At 45.5% G+C, this 23,053-nt stretch overlaps 1 protein-coding gene across 1 annotated transcript in view; it reads right to left on the reverse strand.

The window, feature by feature from the left end:
• Positions 1 to 51: 51 nt before the first annotated feature.
• Positions 52 to 23,053, reverse strand: part of LOC106595630 (cyclin-dependent kinase 17) — a 36,881-nt gene continuing 13,879 nt past the window's right edge. Inside the window, 18 exon segments of the mRNA XM_045699820.1 lie at positions 52 to 1,671; positions 1,779 to 1,856; positions 1,984 to 2,074; positions 2,256 to 2,298; positions 2,529 to 2,634; positions 2,856 to 2,953; positions 3,355 to 3,599; positions 3,717 to 3,779; positions 3,930 to 4,024; positions 4,241 to 4,355; positions 4,471 to 4,527; positions 4,750 to 4,875; positions 6,992 to 7,125; positions 8,670 to 8,751; positions 8,753 to 8,835; positions 9,651 to 9,708; positions 9,710 to 9,813; positions 10,061 to 10,239. Of these exon segments, the coding sequence (XP_045555776.1) occupies positions 1,634 to 1,671; positions 1,779 to 1,856; positions 1,984 to 2,074; positions 2,256 to 2,298; positions 2,529 to 2,634; positions 2,856 to 2,953; positions 3,355 to 3,599; positions 3,717 to 3,779; positions 3,930 to 4,024; positions 4,241 to 4,355; positions 4,471 to 4,527; positions 4,750 to 4,875; positions 6,992 to 7,125; positions 8,670 to 8,751; positions 8,753 to 8,835; positions 9,651 to 9,708; positions 9,710 to 9,778 (1,581 nt within the window). The 5' untranslated portion in view covers positions 9,779 to 9,813; positions 10,061 to 10,239 and the 3' untranslated portion in view covers positions 52 to 1,633.

A 23,053-nucleotide genomic window follows, 5' to 3' on the forward strand; every position in this document is an offset into this window, starting at 1 on the left:
GTGTCATCAGCTACTGCAATTTCACCCAGAAAACCACAATAAAGACAAGTGTATTTAGCAAACAGACAGATTTTACTGTGATGGTTATGAGAAATAAATAGTTCCAGTAAAAAGAGGTACAGGACTACCAACTGTCAGTGCTCCAGAGAGGTTGAGTTTACACCACAGCTGGCATTCCATGTCAGATGCACACACACTCAGGTAAGCTCAGGTCATTCTTAAACTTGAAAAAGTACAGTATTACAATATTAATATACATCACTGTCAGTTGAAAACACACACAGCGGCTTAAGTCTATTTAAAATTTCAATTTGAAATGTGTACAAATGCTGGAAAAAGGGACTAGTGGTCCAATGCAGACTGAAACAACAAATATTTTTTCTCCTTTGAGAGGCGAAGCTGCTGCCCCTTGACATGCCACACGACACTGTATTCACAAGGAGAGGTCAAAAGGTCAAACATAGAAAACAAAATCTCTTAATACTGTCAAATCAAGTCAGCCATTTTAAAACACCAGTCATCCTAGTATTGCCCTGAAATCATGGTACATCCCCACGGCAGCTACAGAGTAAACCATTCAAAAAACGAGTAACTGCTTACAGTTATTTATGATGCACAAAAACAGCCGGTATTGTAGACCTCCAAAAAGGCAAGAAGAGAAAATTAAGAACTTGCATACAAGAACTTAAGTCAAGACCATCCTGGGGGGTTAGGGGAAACAGAGGGAGAGACCGATGGGTTCCTGTGGGAGGTCACATTACTTCCTGCGGCACTGCAGTGTTTCTCTCCTCCCTAATCGTCACTTTCCTGTTGCCATGACAAGCGGAAAGGGAGACCGGAAATGTCCTGGGGAGTCAAACTCCACCTTCTGCTGTGGTCCCATTCGTTGGCTAAAAGACTGAGGGTCGTTGTGTTTTCCCAATGACTGGACCCCATCTTAACCCCATTTTGACCCCTTCCTAACCCCCGTCTGGCTCCTGAAATGTTCTGGAATGTTCTAGGTCAAGGAGAATGAGAGGGAGGCCGGGAAATGATTCAGTTCAGATGAAAGATTTCCAGTTGAGGACCAGACACTCCCAGTCCCTCTCTCCCAGTCTGGACTGGTCTGGTCTCACTTCAGTCACACTGCCATCAGAGGAAGCTTGAGAAAGTACTTGAGAAAAAAATGCTAAAAAGGCATTCAGTCTCTGAACACAATGACATGCACAACAGCAAAGGTAACAGCTATGATAAACAACATCGAGATCATCAGTGGAATCATAACCATAATTCATATCAATAACAATAGTAACCTTAGCGACTGGTCGGTTGTGCATGGTGTCGGAGTTCACATAATCATATACACAAACTGCGTGTTAAATACAGACAGTAGTAGTTTAGCAGCAAAATATACCCCCTTACCCCCCTTCCATATCTTCAAATAAATAAACGTAGTTCATCTCTCCCTCCCCAATCAACTCCAGACTTACTCACTCACTCTATGGGGGTGAGGGGGGGGGGGGTCTCTCCAGGCGTGAGGGGCTCATGCGAGAGGGGGAGGGGGCTCTGTCCTGTTCATTCTCATCCAAAGCGAGAGTCAGTTACTATAGCAACAGGAACGAGCTCCACCCTGGAGCTCCCAGGAGCAGAAAGTCTAGAAGAGCATGCTCTGTCTTCTGTTCTTGCTGTTGCCTGGAGAGATGGAGTGGATAAAAGAGAAAGCGTTCTATGAATGTCATAACAGTTATAAAGCTCCAGGTAAGAAGAGGTGGGTGTGTGTGTGTTTGTTTTATACACACCTGACTCTAGGTGTGAGGAGTTCCGATAGCCAGGGTCTCTCTGCAGTTGGATATCCTTCAGAGTGAATATTGATATACCTGAGAGAGAGAAAGAGAGAGAGAGAGAGAGAGAGAGAGAGAGAGAGAGAGAGGGGATTGTAATTATGTGTGAGTGTATCTCCGGGCCATTCAGGGGACTAGACCATCCCCAGGTTTAGAGACTCACTCTCATGCAGTGTGTGGACCTGTGCCCCCAGACTTTTGAAGTAGGCCTGTTTCATAGCTTCATCTGCTGAGATCCTCTTCTTGGACTCATACTGGAGAGGAGGGACACCAACAGTTAACACACCGACATTACAGCAACAACCAAACAGAATGAGTAAGGCAGAAGTGACTACTGTGCCCCCTGTTGTTCATCATCAGTACTGCATGCCAGTGGTTCAGAGTATAACTGCGTAGGTTACACAGTGTGTGGAAAATGTAGCCAGAGAAACTCACTTTCAGGAATGATAACACCAGCTCAATGCCTTCTGTGTCCAACCTGAAAAGGAGAGAGAGAGACAAAGGAGGAAGAGAGAGAGAGAATTACAGGGTTTACTGTCAGTCGGTGGTGACTGAAGGGAAGGAAGTGGAGAGTTGCTTTACTAAAGTTCCACAGGACTTCCTGCCTCCTGTACTGACTAAACACACTCACATATACGCATTCACAAACCCACACAGAAACGTGCGCACTCAAACACACTCATGGACGCGCGCGCACACACACGGTACCTGGGCGCATGGTTGATGAACGGCTGAGGTTTGTATTTGGGGAAGTTGTAGGATTTGAATTCCTCGACGCCAGAGATCCCTGGCCAGCTGTCCTCGGATGGTGTGCCTGAAAAAAATAAGAGAGAGGGGACAGTCTTCAAATAACGCTCTATAAACGTTTAGTTAACGCTCAAATAATGTCCCCATCATCAGCAGCATGCCTGAGGACTCCTGCTTATTTAGAGAGTTCTGTGGTTGTGTGTTCGTCCCTGTAGCAGACACGAGGTGGTGCTAGGTCAGTGGGTTAGATAGGCTGTAACATCCAATCAGGCTGTATTCTGTCCTCACCCAGCAGTCTGAATATGAGGTGGAGCTCGTCCTCTACGGTGGAGCCAGGAAACAGGGGCCGACCTGCAGCCATCTCGTAAAATATACACCCCACACCCCTACACACAGAGAGAGAGAGAGAGAGAGAGAGAGAATTACACACAGCTTGTTCACACACACACACACACACACACACACACACGAAAATAGAGGCTAGGGAGTAGGATGAAGGAGTTAGGATGTATAGCACTTAATCAAAGTTTACATGTGTAAAATACATTGAATGAAGTGGTTGTAGTTGCTAGGGTGTAAGGATATAGGGCCCTAAAACCTGGACCTCGAAGCCAGTTCCACTGCTTTTTATTTTATTCTTCCTCTCTAATAAGGGACTGATAGAGACCTGGGACACCAGGTGGGTGCAATTCATTATCAGGTAGACGAGAAAACCAGCAATACTCCGAACCTCCAGAGTAGGATTTGCTTACCCTTGGCGTAGGTTGTTAGGATGTAGTGTTCTTACCACATGTCAATCTGTGTGGAGTACTCGGAGGAGCCTAGCAGGACGTCAGGTGGCCGGTACCACAGAGTCACCACCTCGTTGGAGTACGTCTTAGTGGGGACAGACTTTGCCCGCGCCAGACCAAAGTCAGCCAGTTTGAGTTCCCCTCTCTCGTTGATGAGCAGGTTCTGGGGCTTTAGGTCTCTGTGGAGAACCTTCCGCTTGTGGCAGTACGCCAACCCCCGCAAAATCTGGAACAAGAAGATCTAGAACCGCACAAACAACACATGCAATGTTAACCACTATTATGCAAGTGCTTTTATCTAAAGTGACTTACAGTACAGTGCAGTGAGTGCTAGGTTATTAGTCTTGGTCATACTCACCTTGACATTGTGCATGCTCATGATGTTACCACAGTCATCCATGTACTGCTTCAGGTCTTTATCCTGCACAGGAAGTGAGGACAGCAGTCAGTCAGACAGGACAGGAAGTACATGTACAACAGCCTACTTAGGACAACAAACCTCTCAGATAATTGGGGCAGATATTTGACTACAAAGACCAGCATGCAGTGTGAGCAATTTAGTGATTCTCACCAGGTACTCGAAGACCAGTGTCAGGCTCTTGTCTGTGTGGACAATGTCATGTAAGGTCACGATGTTGGCATGTTTCAGGTCCTTCAGTAACGACACTGGAGAGTGGGAAGGAAAGAAAGGGATGAGGGAGAGCAAGAGAAGGGGTAATATATTGACAAAGAGGAGGAACAATAGTGAATGAGAAAGAGCTAAGAGTGATAAAGAATAAAAGATAGAATGTAGCATTGAAATCAGTAATAGGAGGATGAGGGTGCGGAAAAGAAGCGGGGATAAAGTGAGAGAGGAGGAAAGGTAGAGAGGTATAGACTCACCTTCTCTGATGGCGGTGCAGGGTGCTCCCTCTTCGTGCTCCAGCCTAATCTCCTTTAGCGCCACCAGGTTGTCAGTCAGCTTACTGCGCCCCTTAAATACTGTAGCATAGGTCCCCTATAGAAAAAAACTAACTGGTTATGACCGGAGTCAAAACAAAATAACTTTCAGGAACCTCTTGTGTAAAGCATGTTTTCTGATTTTATAGGAGTGTTTGTGTGTGTTCTCTGACCTCTCCCAGTTTGTCCAGTTTGATGTAGGTCTCCAGCTTCCCAAAACCAATCTCTGACTGAAAAACAGAAATAAAGAGATCATCTTCCATGTTGTTTGTCTTTTTTTCTGTGTTGAATGAAGTGTGTACAGGATACCTTCATTCACTACACAAAATTACATACAGAGACAGTCCAATTCAACCTCATGCCTGTTGCCAGAAAGGAGGGCGGTACCTGAACACTGTTGGGCAATAATGTTATATGCCTTCAATCACTCTCTCTCTCACAAACACACGTACCAGTGAGGCCCTGCGTGAGAGTCGGCTGAGGGGCTGGTCGAAGGTAGGGCTGCTCAGCTGCAGCTTCTCCAGGTAACCATCAGGGATACGGATGTCAGCAGGCAGAGACAGACGCTTGTTCAGGTCCTACACACACACACACAAAATTGGGTTAGAGACCTAACATACACATCACATATATCATGTGTCCTATCGAATACTGCGTCTGTCTGTGTGTGAGACATGTAGACAGCAGAAAGCTCCATGACTACACCCACACACTTTGTCCTAGAAATTACTCTCCCCTCCCACTCACCCCAGAAAGAAAGACAGAAGAATAGAGGCGCTTATACAAAAATAATCCATACATGAAAATTGTTATTGAAGAGAAAACATGGCATCGCACACTCAACACAAAACAAGAGTGACAAAAACAACATAGATAAGCAAACAAGCAGCTTCACACACTAATGACACAAAAGCACACCCACCATGGGTATCACACAACACACTTGTATACCGCCTGCCATCTCTCCCCCATACAAACAGATCAAAAGACAGCATCATGTTCTCGCTATAGCTAGTGATATGAATCAGTGTATTGTTACAGCCTACTAACCCCATCAACACGCCGCTTCAAAGGGAACAAATGGGCAGAATGATATGTACCCACATGAGTGTTTGTGTGAATCTGGTTAGATGTAGTAACCGAGATGACGTGTGTGTGTGTGTCTGTGTGTGAGTGATTATTCAGATATCTGATGATTCCCATCTAAAAAGGTCAAGCACCTCTTGTGCCTCCGCTCAGACTAATAAAATAAACACTTGGCATCAAGGAGAAATAGATAAATCCGTGTGTGTGTAATACCATAATACTGATATACAGGTAGTCAAGTACTGCTTACACTTCTCCAGACTGACCACCAGGTGGCAGAATATCAGCAGGCTGATGAAACAGCATTCCTACCAGTGATTCTATAGGAACTCCGTAAACAGAACCAGTGAGACTAGCATGAACCCTGCACTAAATATATAGTATAAATTCTAACAGTCCATGGGACACCAGGAACTAAGTCATAATTCACTCACATAGAAAATAGCAAAAAGAACACAGCTTAAACATACAGAAATAAAGCAAAAACGAGTCACAGAGACAAAAGGAAAAACATCCCCTGGCTTAAAGAGCGACTGAACATACGCCGATTGGCACGTGTGGTTTCTGTTGCTTATTAGAAAAACAAGACTTCAGTATTGGAGGTGTTTGTCCCCCATGAGACACTGTAGACGCGGAATTTCACTTCCTAAAAATCCCCAGAATGAATCTAAGATAATTACAGATTTATTGAGTTATTTTTTAAAGTTATCGCCGATGATGTTTTAGTTACACAAATTTACATCTAACCAAGGTGTTTGGTGCAGTATTTTTCAAGTAAAAAAATGCGCGATGCACTGTCTTATGTAAACAAAGCCGGAACTGCTGGGCAGGTCTGTCACTGTTTATGCAAGTGGATAGAGAGCAATCACCGCAGCTGTTCACCCCATGTTAGTGGGCAAACGGACATCGTTAAATTAAAACTCAACCTTCATTTACCCGTTGTGAAGCACGGATGAGACTTACTTTATCACCAAAATTATCCTATTTACACTTTGTAGCAAATTTTGACACTAGAATAACTTTTTCGAATTCATACTGATGCCACATCAGTGCGTTTTCAAAGGGATTCATATCTTTTTAAAGGCAGTCCCTCTTTAAATCCCAGGTTCTCACTGAGCTATGTGGAGCAGTCTCTCTCCATCCCACTCTCTGTCCGAGGTTCCTCTCAGGATTGTTGACCAGCTATGTGGCAGGGGATCGTCTGGAATGTCAGCAGTCAGAGGCCAAGCTTGCCGCAGATTACTGTCACATGACAACATTCCATTAGTCAGTCGGTCTGTTTGTGGCCTGAACCAGCTCATACTTTCCACCCTGCCTGCCATCAACCCTCCTCTTTCTCCATCCCTCTGTCTTCCTTTCTCTATCCCACTACCTCCCTTTCCCTCCACATCTCTCCCCCGATCTCTCTACCCTCTTCCTCCCTGGTAACAGGTTTCATATCAGTATTCAGAGTCAGACAGTGAAAGCCTCTTAAAGTGTTCCCTGTTTATCTCTCCTCCCCACAACACCAACAGAGAAAGAGCGGGGGAGGACAGAGATGGGGAGCAGGGAGAGGTGTAGTTCCCTTCTAGAGAGACAGGGATTGGTGGTGGTAGTGGGAGGGTGTACCTCCATGGAGATGCGTCGTTGCACCCTGTTCCTCAGACACACCCCGGTGGGTGACTGCACCTCGTCTGACGACGTCCCAGACGCCTGGTCACTCTCCCCGTCTGAGCCCATCTTCAGGTTCTCATGGACGATGTCTTGGAAGGAGAGGAAGAGGAGAAAGAGGGAGGAAGAGTTACAGTTTAGAAGCTGAACTTGCTCAATTTCAACATTTTGCCTGGCAAATGACACTCATGATCTTCTATGAGATACACATGGCAAGGATTTGCTATAGCTTGTGTCAAACTGAGTCAGTAGTCTGCTGTTTTTTAGTAAGAATGAGAGAATAAGTTAGAGACAGAGAGAGGAGTGCTTTATCTCATTCTGTCAACAGTTATAGTTTATGGCCTGGTCCTGACCCTACAACCTCTCCTTCTCTCTCAAGTTCCCTTCTTTAATTATCCTGCCGTCTCTCTCTCCTTCTCTCACCCCTTCCCCCTCTCACCCCACAGGACAAAGATGAAACACTAACCAACTCTGCTTCCTCCAGGATCATAAAAAACTACAGCCTCTGGTCAAGAGCATGGTGTGTGGTGTGTGTGTGTGGGGGTGGGGTGGACTAATGAACACACACACAGTGTGTTAATGAGTAGCTGTATCTGAGTGTGCTGGCACATATTCTCTCTGTCAACACCTCCAACCCAGCAGCCTGTCGTCATATCATCCCATAACATCCAGCACACTGCACTACTGTCATCACCCTCTCCCTCCTTTCTGCTTCTCTCTCCAGCCGTCCATCTCCTTCTCCACCTACACCTCCTTTCTTTCCAACTCCACTCTCTTTGGTCCTATTTCTCCCTCTCTCTCTCACTCTCTCTCTCTCTCTCTCTCTCACACTCTGTTCTTCGAGGTAAACAGGTATATAACAGTGTGTTCTAATCTAGTTCCATCCTGTCCCAGATAGACTTGCCTGATTGTCTGTTCCCCCCCAATATCCCCAAACCCATGTAACTCTAACTGGGACACAGTTCAGTCTGAGGTGAAGTTCCTCATGACAACTTATAGACAAGACCGCAGGCCAAAATAGTTGGCTCACCCTGGAGACCAGAGAACAGCTATCGTCATGGTGATGGCTCAGAGAAAACATTTGTCCTCAGACACACACAAATGTATGAAATCACACAAACATCAAACTTTTAGATGCAAATATACACCCGCACAAACACACAGTGTAGAATGAGAACGGTTGACTCATGCAAAAACACTTAATTGAGAGGAAGGTTGGAGATAAAGATGGAGAGACAGCCGAGTCTGGTGTTGTGTGTGATGAAAAGTCACACCATGACCGTGTCAGGATGGAACTCTCAGGGGCTATGACTAACTTCCTGTTTGTCCTCTGTCGCCATCTGCTCTTTCTCTGTCACTTCCTGGTGCACAGGCACGAGTATGCCCATCTCCACGGCAACTCACCTTGGCAGCTGGGTGACGACCGGGTGGCATGACCATGAAGGAGAACAGGCTGCTTATAGTGGTGCTGCTAGTGGGTGTGTAATTAGTAAATATGGCTGCATGTTTGAATGAGTGTGTGTATGTATGACATGTCTGCGCGTGCATATGAGTGTGTGTGCAAGCATGTGTGCCGTTAGTGTATACGTGCTTGTGCATCCCTGAGTCTGTTTGTTTTGCTCTCTGTGTAACTCACCGAGGCGGCTGCCATTGCTGGGGAAGGTCATGAAGGAACCCAGGCTTCCTCCGATGACACTGTGTGGTCTGCGGAGGGGGGGGCTTCTTGAAGGAGCCGGTGTACTGGTGCAGGAACGAGTGCATGCTGTGAGAGGAGGGCGGTCGTCCATTACGCACGATCGGCTCTGCAAGGAGAAACATTATGTCAATCAATCAGCCCATCTATCCATCCATCCGATTCATCACACAATCTACCAATGAATCAGTTATTTGTACTGATCGGTCTTCTGTTGAGCAGAATTCAGTAAACAGAGTGCTTCCTTGTTTTATATAAAAACAGCAGAAAATAACACTTATGCAACCTAAAGTAGGCCAGAGGATGTTAGCTTCAGACATTTTGGGCTGTTGCGGTATATTTGTGAGAGTGTTTTCCTTTTCTGTGTGATGTCTTTTCCACAAACATTGTGGCAGCGTCACCTGCCGTCCCCCTGCGTTGTGTGTGTGTGTCCCAGTAGGCGTTTCATCCCACCAGGCTGCTTCTGTTGTTACATAAGGACATAAAGAGCTACTCTCTAGGACACGATCACTCACACTGCTGCTCGCTCTCGCTTTCCCTGTGTGTCAATTTCCCCTCTCGATGTCTCTCACCCAGTTCCTTTGGTCTCACTCTAATCACTTCAGATGGCAAGAAAGGATACCATTGGCTGCCAGCTACATCAAACATTTCAACTGTATCCTCAGGGTGACCCAAGGGCCCTAGTGTGCGTGTCCACTGGCTGTCTGTATCCTTCTCTACTGGCATTCAGTCAAGAGTCACTTCAGAATAGTAACATTATCAGTCTCTTATCACTGGGACTTGCACAGAGCACAGTAGGCGTGTGTGTGTGCTCTGTTTGTTAACTAATACAATCTATACACACACACACACACACACACACACACACACACACACACACACACACACACACACACACACACACACACACACACACCTACTGACCGTTGTCCTTGTTGCCGCCGTCCTCGATGGTCATCTGCTCGGCCAGTTCAGACAGAGACTTCGTCTATGGTGTGGCTGGAGCGCAGAGTTAGAGACAGACGCCGCTTAAACCTCTTCATCTTCTCCATCACACACTCCTCAGGGTTGGCTGAGCTGGCAGGGCCTGTAGGGCACAGAGGGCAAAGGTCAGCACTGGACCCACACACACGTTTTAGGTGGCAAGGCGTAAACAAGTAACTTGTAATTGTCTCGATAAGAAAAGATGGCGCCGAAGAACATGGCTGACGTTGTACATTGTCCCTACCAATTGTGCAATTTTGTTAGTTAAAACTTATTTTGTACATAATATTGCTGCTACCGTCTCTTATGTCCGAAAATAACTTCTGGACATCAGAAAAGTGATTACTCACTGGAATAAACTTTTTCCTTTAACGAGTCCAACGAGAAGGATATCCTGCTTTCACTGGAACAGGCCTAGATCCACGCCTTTTGTGAGAAGAAAAGACGCCAGAAAAGGAGACGCAGATCGGGGATCCTTCTGAAAAGCCGGTGGCGAGCGAGTAACTCCCAATGCCTTCCATTCTCCTTGCTAACGTGCAAATGTTAGAAAACAAAATTGATGAACAACAATTAAGATTATCCTACCAACGGGAAATTATAAACTGTAACATCTTATGTTTCACATAGACGTGGCTGAACGAAGAAACTGACAATATAGAGCTGGCAGGGATTTTCCATGCACCGGCAGAACAGAGACGCTACCTCTGGTAAAACCAGGGGTGCGGGTGTGTGTCTATTTGTCAATAATAGCTGGTGCGCGATGTCTAATATTAAAGAAGTCTCGAGGTATTGCGTGCCTGAGGTAGATTACCTTATAGTACCTTATGATAAGTTGTCGACCACACTATCTACCAAGAGAGTTCACATCTGTATTATTCGTAGCCGTCTATTTACCACCAGAAAGCGAAGCTGGCACTAAGAACGCGCTCAACCAACTCCATAAGGCAAGAAGCAAATTAGAAAATGCTCACCAAGAAGCGGCGCTCCTAGTGGCTAGGGACTTTAATGCAGGCAAACTTAAATCTGTTTTACCAAATTTTTACCAGCATGTCACATGTGCAACCAGAGAAGAAAACAATCCTAGACAACATTTACACCACACACAGAGATGCATACAAGGCTCTCCCCACCCCTCCATTTGGCAAATCTGACCACAATTCTATCCTCCTGATTCCTGCTTACAAGCAAAAACTAAAGCAGGAAATACCAGTGACTCGCTCAATACGGAAGTGGTCAGATGACACGGATGCTACGCTACAGGACTGTTTTGCTAGCACAGACTGGAATATGTTCCGGGATTCAACCAACGGCATTGAGTAACACACCACCTCAGTCATCGGCTTCACCTATAAGTGCATCGATGACGCTGCCGCCACAGTGACTGTACGTACATATCCCAATCAGAAGCCATGGATTACAGGCAACATCCGCATCGAGCTAAAGGCTAGAGCTGCTGCTTTCAAGGAGCGGGAGACTAATCTGAACGCTTATAAGAAATCCCGCTATGCCCTCAGATGAACCATCAAACAAGCAAAGCGTCAATACAGGATTAAGATTGAATCCTACTACACCGGCTCTGACGCTCGTCGGATGTGGCAGAGCTTGAAAACTATTACGGACTACAAAAGGGAAACCCAGACGCGAGCTGCCCAGTGACGTGAGCCTACCAGATGAGCTAAATGCCTTGTATGCTCGCGTCGAGGCAAGCAACACTGAAGCATGCACAAGAGCACCAGCTGTTCTGGATGACTGTGTGATAACGCTCTCGGTAGCTGATGTGAACAAAAGCTTTAAAACAGGTCAACATTCACAAAGCCGCTGGGCCAGACGGATTACCAGGACGTGTACTCAAAGCATCCGCAGACCAACTGTCAAGTGTCTTCACTGACATTTTCAACCTCTCCCTGACCGAGTCTAATACCTACATGTTTTAAGCAGACCACAATAGTCCCTGTGCCCAAGGAAGCGAAGGTACCCTCCCTAAATGATTACCGCTCCGTGGCACTCACGTCGGTAGCCATGAAGTGTCTTGTACTGAGTCCCCTCCTGTATTCCCTGTTCACCCACGACTGCGTGGCCAAACACGACTCCAACATCATCATTAAGTTCACTGACGACACAACAGTGGTAGGCTGATCACCGACAACAATGAGATGGCCTATAGGGAGGAGGTCAGAGAACTGGCAGTGTGGTGCCAGGACAACAACATCTCCCTCAATGTGAGCAAGACAAAGGAGCTGATCGTGGACTACAGGAAAAGGCGAGCCAAACAGGCCCCCATTAACCTCTCTAAGGTAGGTGGCACCAAATCGTCCCACCTACGTAACAGCCAGTGTAATCCCGTGGCGCGTTATTCAAAAACCACAAAAAAATGCAAAAACAAAAATTTTTCAAACATATGACTATTTTACACCATTTTAAAGACAAGACTCTCGTTAATCTAATCACACTGTCCGATTTCAAAAAGGCTTTACAACGAAAGCAAAACTTTAGATTATGTCAGCAGAGTACCCAGCCAGAAATAATCAGACACCCATTTTTCAAGCTAGCATATAATGTCACATAAACCCAAACCACAGCTAAATGCAGCACTAACCTTTGATGATCTTCATCAGATGACAACCCTAGGACATTATGTTATACAATACATGCATGTTTTGTTCAATCAAGTTCATATTTATATCAAAAACCAGCTTTTTACATTAGCATGTGACTAGCATGTGACTAGCATTCCCACCGAACACTGCCGGTGAATTTACTAAATTACTCACGATAAAACGTTCACAAAAAGCATAACAATTATTTTAAGAATTATAGATACAGAACTCCTCTATGCACTCGATATGTCCGATTTTAAAATAGCTTTTCGGTGAAAGCACATTTTGCAATATTCTCAGTAGATAGCCCGGCATCACAGGGCTAGCTATTTAGACACCCAGCAAGTTTAGCACTCACCAAAGTCAGATTTACTATAAGAAAAATGTTATTACCTTTGCTGTCTTCGTCAGAATGCACTCCCAGGACTTCTACTTCAATAACAAATGTTGGTTTGGTTCAAAATAATCCATAGTTATATCCAAACAGCGGCGTTTTGTTCGATGCGTTCAAGACACTATCCGAAAGGGTAAATAAGGGTGACGAGCATGGCGCAATTCGTGACAAAAAAATTCAAAATATTCCATTACCGTACTTCGAAGCATGTCAACCGCTGTTTAAAATCAATTTTTATGCAATTTTTCTCATAAAAAAGCGATAATATTCCGACCGGGAATCTGCGTTTAGGTAAACAGACGAAAGAAAATAAAGCATGGGGTCGACTCGGGCACGCGCCTAAGCCCATAGTACTCTGATCGGCCACTTGCCAAAAGCGATAATGTGTTTCAGCCAGAGGCTGCCTCGATATCGTTCAGCTTTTTCCCGGGCTCTGAGAGCCTATGGGAGCCGTAGGAAGTGTCACGTTAGAGCAAAGATCCTCCGTCTTCAATAAAAAGAGCCAAGATGAAACACAACTTGTCAGACAGGCCACTTCCTGCATGGAATCTTCTCAGGTTTTGGCCTGCCATTTGAGTTCTGTTATACTCACAGACACCATTCAAACAGTTTTAGAAACTTTAGGGTGTTTTCTATCCAAAGCCAATAATTATATGCATATTCTAGTTACTGGGCAGGAGTAGTAACCAGATTAAATCGGGTACGTTTTTTATCCGGCCGTGTCAATACTGCCCCCTAGCCCTAACAGGTTAACATCGACAGGGCTATAGTGGAGCCGTCGGTCGAGAATTTCAAGTTCCTTGGTGTCCACATCACCAACGAACTATCATGGTCTAAACATACCAAGACAGTCGTGAAGAGGGCACGACAAAAACTTTTCCCCCTCAGGAGAGTGAAAAGACTTGGCATGGGTCCCCAGATCCTCAAAAAGTGCTACAGCTGCAACATCAAGAGCATCCTGACCGGTTGCATCACCGCCTGGTATGCTAACTGCTTGGCATCTGACCGTAAGGCGCTAGAGGGTAGTGCGAATGGCCCAGTACATCACTGGGGCCAAGCTTCCTGCCATCCAGGACCTATATAATAGGAGATGTCAGAGGAAAGCCCATAAAATTGTCAGAGACTCCAGTCACCCAAGTTATAGACGGTTTTCACTGCTACCGCACGGCAAGCGGTACCGGAGCAACAAGTCGAGGACAAAAAGGCTCCTCAACAGCTTCTACTACCAAGCCATAAGACTGCTGAACAATGAATAAAATCGCCAAAATAGTACACTGCTGCTACTCGCTGTTTATTATCATCACTTCACCCCCACCAACATGTACAAATGACCTCAAATAACCTGTATCCCCGCACACTGACTGTATATAGCATCGTTATTGTTATTCTTATTGTGTTACTCTTAATTATTACTTTTTTATTTTAGTCTACTTGGTAAATATTTTCTTAACTCTTGAACTGCGCTGTTGGTTAAGGGCTTGTAAGTAAGCATTTCACGGTAAAGTCTACACTTGTTATATTTGGAGCACGTGGCAAATAAAGTTTGATTTTATTTATTTGACTACAAATCAAGTGACTATACTAAGTGACTATGCATAGGTAACAAACAAACAGCGAGTTGCAGCAGTGTACAATGGGGGGGTGTCAATGTAAATTGTCCGGTGCCGATTTTTAATGATTTGATTTGTTCAGCAGTCTAATGGCTTGGGGGTAGAAGCTGTTGAGGAGCCTTTTGGTTCTAGACTTGGCGCTCCGGGTACTGCTTGCCGTGAGCGCAGAAAAACAGTCAATAACTTGGGTGACTGGAGTCTCTGACAATTTTATGGGCTTTCCTCTGACACCGCCTATTATATAGGTCCTGGATGGCAGGAAGCTTGGCCCCAGTGATGTACTGGTCCGTTCGCACTACCCTCTGTAGCGCCTTACGGTCAGATACCAAGCAGTTAATATACCAGGCGGTGATGCAACCGGTCAGGATGCTCTTGATGTTGCAGCTGTAGAGCCTTTTGAGGATCTGGGGGCCCATAAAAAATATTTTCAGTCTCCAGAGGGGGAAAAGGTTTTGTCGTGCCCTCTTCACGACTGTCTTGGTATGTTTGGACCATGATAGTTTGTTGGTGATGTGAAAAACAAGGAACTTGAAACTCTCGACCCGCTCCACTACATCCCCGTCGGACGTTAATGGGGGCCTGTTCGGCCCGCCTTTTCCTGATGTCTACGATCAGCTCCTTTGTCTTGCTCACATTGAGGGAGCGGTTGTTGTCCTGGCACCACACTGCCAGTTCTCTGACCTCCTCCCTATAGGCCGTCTCATCATTGTCGGTGATCAGGTCACCACTGTTGTTTCATCAGCAAATTTAATGATGGTGTTGGAGTCGTGTTTGGCCACACAGTCGTGGGTGAACAGAGAATACAGGACGAGACTAAGTACACACCCCTGAGGGGCCCCAGTGTTAAGGATCAGCGTGGCAGATGTGTTGTTGCCTACTCTTACCACCTGGGGGCGGCACGTCAGGAAGTCCAGGATCCAGTTGCAGAGGGAGGTGTTTAGTCTCAGAATCCTTAGCTTAGTGATGAGCTTCGTGGGCCCTATGGTGTTGAACGCTGAGCTGTAGTCAATGAACCGTATTCTCACATAGGTGTTCCTTTCATCCAGGTGAGAAAGGGCAGTGTGGAGTGCGATTGCTTCATCTGTGGATCTGTTGGGGCGGTATGCAAATTAGAGTGGGTCTAGGGTGTCTGGGAGGATGCTGTTGATGTGAGCCATGACCAGCCTTTCAAAGCACTTCATGGCTACAGACGTGAGTGCCACGGAGCGGTAATCATTTAGGCAGGTTACCTTCACTTCCTTGGGCACAGGGACCATGGTGGTCTGCTTGAAACATGTAGGTATTACAGACTTGGTCAGGGAGAGGTTGAAAATGTCAGTGAAGACACTTGACATTTGGTCCGCACATGCTTTGAGTACACGTCCTGGTAATCCGTCGGGCCCAGCGGCTTTGTGAATGTTGACCTGTTTAAAGGTTTTGTTCACATCGGCTACCGAGAGTGTTATCACACAGTCATCCAGAACAGCTGGTGCTCTCGTGTATGCTTCAGCGTTGCTTGCCTCGACGCGAGCATACAAGGCATTTAGCTTGTCTGGTAGGCTCGCGTCACTGGGCAGCTCACGTCTGGGTTTCCCTTTTGTAGTCCGTAATAGTTTTCAAGCCCTGCAACATCCGACGAGCGTCAGAGCCGGTGTAGTAGGATTCAATCTTAATCCTGTATTGGCACTTTGCTTGTTTAATGGTTTGTCTGAGGGCATAGCGGGATTTCTTATAAGCATCCGGATTAGTCTGCCGCTCCTTGAAAGCAGCAGCTCTAGCCTTTAGCTCGACGCGGATGTTGCCTGTAATCCATGGCTTCTGGTTGGGAAATGTACGTACAGTCACTGTGGCGGACGACGTCATCGATGCACTTATAGATGAAGCCGATGACTGAGGTGGTGTATTCCTCAATGTCATTGGTTGAATCCCGGAACATATTCCAGTCTGTGCTAGCAAAACAGTCCTGTAGCGTAGCATCCGTGTCATCTGACCACTTCCGTATTGAGCGAGTCACTGGTACTTCCTGCTTTAGTTTTTGCTTGTAAGCAGGAATCAGGAGGATAGAATTGTGGTCAGATTTGCCAAATGGAGGGTGGGGGAGAGCCTTGTATGCATCTCTGTGTGTGGTGTAAATGTTGTCTAGGATTGTTTTCTTCTCTGGTTGCACATGTGACATGCTGGCAAAAATGTGGTAAAACTGATTTAAGTTTGCCTGCATTAAAGTCCCCAGCCACTAGGAGCGCCGCTTATGGGTGAGCATTTTCTTCTTTGCTTATTGCCTTGAGAGCGGTCTTAGTGTCAGCTTCGTTCTGTGGTGGTAAATAGACGGCTACGAATAATATAGATGAGAACTCTCTCAAATGTTGCTCACATAGCAACATGCTAGCTTCCTTATCTTGATAGTGGTACAGCTGGGTTGGAGTAAGTACGTTGTGTTGTTGTGACCATGTTATTATTCCAGTATGGACTTATATTGTACATGCTACCAACACATGAACACACATAGGACAGTGAGAAGCCCAATTCTTAAGCTGCAAGAGTATGCATGAGAGGCCGAGAACACACGGGTGTGCTAAAATAGCACCCTTCATAAATAAACTACGCCTCCTTTTAATCTAATATTTATGATGAGTAGATGAATACTGCAGTCACCACACCTCTCCTCAGCACTCAGTTAGGGCCTTCATAAAGCACAAATTAAACATGAATTTAACATCCAAACATGAATACTGCTTTCCTTAATTGCAAACAAAATGCATTAACACACACACACACACACACACACATTTTATCAAGGCCATCTACTGTGGCTAAAATGACATAATGAGAGGTGCAATCCAGAGGTGAACTTGAAATCCACAGTACCAGCTACATATAGGAATAGCAGTCACAGTCACAGTCACACACACACACAGTCACACACACACACACACACACACACACACACTGACCTCACCATCAGTGTCCTCACCATCAGTGTCCTCAGATTGGCCACACCCTAAGTAACAGCAGTGGTCGTCATGTGGTTATGTCTTGTTGTGTGATTGGTGGGCTGCAGTGACAGATCTGGTCCAGTGGCTGCAGTGATTGGCCGAGGCAGGCTGGTTGGCTGAGTGTGATGGGAGGTTAAAAGGCCACAGACTGGGAGAACTGGCCACATTCCATAGCAACACAAATACCTGCCTAGTCCGATGGTATGGCTGTGTTGTGTGTGCATCCATCCGTGTAGGATCTACTGTATGTGTGTAAGTATCAATTAATTATGTGTTGTGTGGATATGTTAGTGTATGATTTGTGTGTGTATGGTAAATATACATAAATGTATGTAGAATACAGTATGTGTGTATGTATCAGTGTATGGTTTGGGTATCAGTATGTATGTGTGTGTGTGTGTGTGTGTGTGTGTGTATGTATGTATCAGTATGTGTGTGCGTGCGCGCGCATGCTGACACAGCAGTTAGCCAGGTCATAGGAAACACCTTGCTCGCTCTGCCTCAGGCCAGTTTCCCTGCCCATTGTGTTGCCGCGGTGACACCCCTCGGACGAGCGGGACCCACCCTTCTAACCCCCTCACACCATCCCGTACAGGACACAGTGATAACACACTGCCAGCTAGCAGTGACGGTTGCGGTGTGTGTGTGTCTCTCTCTCTCTCTCTCTCTCTCTCCAGTTAGCCACTACAGCAAGAAAACATCCTAACACAGCACTAACCTCACATCAGACAGACAGACAGACACAAGAAGAGGACCAAGATTATCTAACTATCCATCTCTCCAGCCATCTACACTATATATACAAAAGTATGTAGACACCCCTTCAAATGAATGGATTTGGCTATTTCAGCCACACCCGTTGCTGACAGGTGTATGTAATCAAGCACACAGCCATGCAATCTCCGTAGACAAACATCAGCAGTCATAGGATGTCACCTTTCCAACGAGTCAGTTCGTCAAATTTCTGCCTTGCTAGAGATGCCTCGGTCAACTGTAAGTGCTGTTATTGTGAAGTGGAAACGTCTAGGAGCAACAATGGCTCAGTCGCAAAGTGGTAGGCCACACAAGCTCACAGAACGGGACCGCCGAGGTGCTGAAGTGACTGTTAGCCAGCCCTAATCGCCCAACATCAATGCCCACCCTCACTAATGCTCATGGCTGAATGGAAGCAAGTCCCAGCAGCAATGTTACAACATCTAGTGGAAAGCCTTCCCAGAAGAGTGGACGCCGTAACAGCAGCAAATGGGGGAACCAACTCCATATTAATGCCCAGGATTTTGGAATGAGATGTTCGACAAGCAGATGTCCATATACTTTTGGTCATGTAGTATACCTTTCTCTTTCACTCCCTCTGAGATCATTAGCTCAACTGTATACAGTCATGGCAAAACGTTTTGATAATGACACAAATATACATTTTCACAAAGTCTGCTGCCTCAGTTTGTATGATGGCAATTTGCATATACTCCAGAATGTTATGAAGAGTGATCAGATGAATTGCAATTAATTGCAAAGTCCCTCTTTGCCATGCAAATGAACTGAAACCTCAAAAAACATTTCCACTGCATTTCAGCCCTGCCACAAAAGGACCAGATGACATGTCAATCATTCTCTCGTTAACACAGGTGTGAGTGTTGACGAGGACAAGGCTGGAGATCACTCTGTCATGCTGATTGAGTTCGAATAACAGACTGGAAGCTTCAAAAGGAGGGTGGTGCGTGAAATCATTGTTCTTCCTCTGTCAACCATGGTTACCTGCAAAGAAACACGTGCCGTCATCATTGCTTTGCACAAAAAGGGCTTCACAGGCAAAGATATTGCTGCCAGTGAGATTGCACCTAAATCAACCATTTATCGGATCATCAAAAACTTCAAGGAGAGCGGTTCAATTGTTGTGAAGAAGGCTTCAGGGCGCCCAAGAAAGTCCAGCAAGTGCCAGGACCATCTCCTAAAGTTGATTCAGCTGCGGGATCAGGGCACCACCAGTACAGAGTGCTGTGAGTGCATCTGCATGCACAGTGAGGCGAAGACTTTTGGAGGATGGCCTGGTGTCAAGAAGGGCAGCAAAGCCATTTCTCTTCAGGAAAAACATCAGGGACAGATTGATATTCTGCAAAAGGTACAGGGATTGGACTGCTGAGGACTGGGGTAAAGACATTTTCTCTGATGAATCCCCTTTCTGATTGTTTGGGGCATCCGGAAAAAAGCTTGTCCGGAGAAGACAAGGTGAGCGCTACCATCAGTCCTGTGTCATGCCAACAGTAAAGCATCCTGAGACCATTCATGTGTGGGGTTGCTTCTCAGCCAAGAATGTGGGCTCACTCACAATTTTGCCCAAGAACACTGCCATGAATAAAGAATGGTACCAACACATCCTCCGAGAGCAACTTCTCCCAACCATCAAGGAACAGTTTGGTGACGAACAATGCCTTTTCCAGCATGATGGAGCACCTTGCCATAAGGCAAAAGTAATAACTAAATGGCTCAGGGAACAAAACATCGATATTTTGGGTCCATGGTCAGGAAACTCCCCAGACCTTAATCCCATTGAGAACTTGTGGTCAATCCTCAAGAGGCGGGTGGACAAACAAAAACCCACAAATTCTGACAAACTCCAAGCATTGATTATGCAAGAATGGGCTGCCATCAGTCAGGATGTGGCCCAGAAGTTAATTGATAGCATGCCAGGGCGGATTGCAGAGGTCTTGAAAAAGAAGGGTCAACACCGCATATATTGACTCTTTGCATCAACTTCATGTAATTGTCAATAAGAGCCTTTGACACTTATGAAATGCTTGAAATTATACTTCAGTATTCCATAGTAACATCTGACAAAAATATCTAGACACTGAAGCAGCAAACTTTGTGGAAATTAATATTTGTGTCCTTCCCAAAACTTTTGGCCACGACTGTACACTTGAAACACCATCTGTCTGTCTAAACGCACGCACACACACACATGCCATCCTTAAAATTCCTCTGTCATTCCTGATGGCATGTGTGTGCATTGCAGGAATCATTCAAATCAATGACTGTCTGGATCTGTGGCTGCAGTTTACCCAACCCCGACCCTAACAAACACAAACACACAAACACAAACACACACACTCAGTATGTCCAGCCTAAGCTTATAAACTCAAATTACCTCCAGGCTTGGAAGTGCCGGTCAATAGGGCACAACGTCAAAGAACGATCAGATACAAATATATAGTGTAGAACAGACATGCCTCTCTGTCATGAAGAGTGAGGAATCACATCAGCTCTATACATGACATTTCTATCTGTGCCCTCAAATATGCCCCAGCCAACGCATATAAAACACATAGAGCAGCACATCTCCCCTCACCAGTCAACCACTAATCTACCAATGAAAATCTATGAAACACTGTGTGTGTTAGGGGATTAGTCTTCCCACCCTTCACCCCCCACATGCCGTAACACCCACCATGTACCAGGCAGGGACACTTTGATGTCAGGTTTAAGCGTGTGTGTGTGTGTGTGTGTGTGTGTGTGTGTGTGTGTGTGTGTGTGTGTGTGTGTGTGTGTGTGTGGTGTGTGTGTGTATATATATATATATATATATATATATATATATATATATATATATATATATATATATATATAATATGTGTGTGTGTGTGTTGCACGGGTATGACCTGGTTCTCTTCTCATCTCGGCTGGAGTTGATCTCATTAAAACAAACATAGTTCATGAAGGAGGTGTGTGTGTATGTTTAGTTTTACTATCGTTGTGGGGACCTGAAGAAAAGTGGGGACATTCCACCAGTCCCCATAAGGAAAAAGCTTATTTTAGGTTTAAGGGTTTACAATTAGGGTTACGTTACGGGTTAAGGATTAGGTGTAGAGTTCACAAGGATAAATAAACCTGAGTGTGTGCATGCGTCTGTAGGTGTCTTCATTTGTTTAAGCACAACAAACCTGCTGGAAAGAGAGTCAGGGGAGATGGAGTGAGATAAAAGGAAAAGACGAGAGAGAGTGAGATAAAAACAGAGAGAGCAGGAGGGAGAGAGAGAGAGGGAGGTAAAAACAGAGTGAATAGGAGGGGGAGAGAGAGAAGGGGGAAAGAATTAACAAAAAAGCTGAGCAAACTAGAATGCTACTTGGCCCTAAACTGAGAGTACAGTGGCAGAATACCTGACCACGGTGACTGACCCAAACTTAAGGACTCAGTGAGCATAGCCTTGCTATTGAGAAAGGCCGCCGTAGGCCAACCTGGCTCTCAAGAGAAGACAGGCTATGTGCACACTGCCCACAAAATGAGGTGGAAACTGAGCTGCACTTCCTAACCTGCCAAATGTACGACCCTATTAGAGACATACTTCCCTCAGATTACACAGACTCCCATATCTATTGGGTGAAATACCACAGTGTGACCTGTTGCCACAAAAAAAGGGCAACCAGTGAAGAACAAACGCCATTGTAAATACAACCCATATTTATGTTGTTTTCCTTTTGTACTTTAACCATTTGCACATAATGACATTTGAAATGTCTTTATTCTTTTGTAATGTTTACTGTTAATTTGTATTGTTTATTATCTACTTCACTTGCTTTGGCAATGTAAACATATGTTTCCCATACCAATAAAGCCCTTAAATTCAACTGAGAGGGAGGTAAAAACAGAGAGATCAGGAGAGAGAGAAAAAAAGTGAGCAGGAGGGGGAAGAGAGTGTGTTCTGAGTTTACTAATACAATTTTCCAACAGAACATTCTCCATTTATCTTATCAGCCACACTCGTGGTCCCCCCCCACACACACACACACACACACACACGCCAATAAGGCAATGATACTAACGTTACCGACATGTTCATTATCATCCCAACAACTCTTTCCTTTTGCCAAGGGGCAGAGTGCAGGACACAGGCCTGGTCATGTGGCTGGGACTGAGTATGCCTGTGTCTGCCCCTCAGAGCATCACTGTCCTTGGGCAGACAGGCTAGGAAAGTGGGCAGGCTGTGGAGGATTGGGTTGCTGAGACAAAGGTTGTGTCTGCTGCTGTGGGGAGTGACACACACAGACACACTCTTTACCTGCTGAATGAGCTGGCAAGGAAATATGAGAAGAACTGAGGGCCAAGGAAGAAACAGCTGTCCTCCCATGTGTGTGTTGGGCAGTCTTCTATCCAACAACAAAAAAACATACGCTGCTGATCCCATCTCCGCTAACTAGAGCAGATCCCTCTCTGCCACCCTGCAGCGTAGATATAGAGTTACTAGATTAGCTGTTCCCATTGGACAGGGTCCAGAATCCTGTATCAGCAGCACAGGGAGAAAACTCAACCTCTCTCTCCCTGCGTCTCATTCTCTAACTCACTATCTCTCTAGTGGTTGCACGCACACACACACACACACACACTATAGCTGGGATCATCAACTAGATTCAGCCGCAGGACAATTTTTTCTTGAGCAGATGGTCAGGGGGCCGGAACATAATTTCAAATAATTTGTAGACTTCAAATTGACGAAAACATAAAAGTCATTTAAAACCTTGCTCACGTTGTATAAGATCACATACACCGAGTGTACAAAACATTAAGAACACTTTCCTAATATTGAGTTGCACGTTGCAGTTCTTGACAGAAACCAGTAAGCCTGGCACCTACTACCATACCCAGTTCAAAGGCACTTACTGTAAATCTTTTGTCTTGCCCATTCTCCCTCTGAATGGCACACATACAAAACCATGTCTCAATGCTTAAAAATCCTTCTTTAACCTGTCACTTCCCCTTCATCGACACTGATTGAAGT

The sequence above is a fragment of the Salmo salar genome, chromosome ssa17 (genome assembly GCF_905237065.1).
Source record: "Salmo salar chromosome ssa17, Ssal_v3.1, whole genome shotgun sequence".
Lineage (NCBI taxonomy): Eukaryota > Metazoa > Chordata > Actinopteri > Salmoniformes > Salmonidae > Salmo > Salmo salar.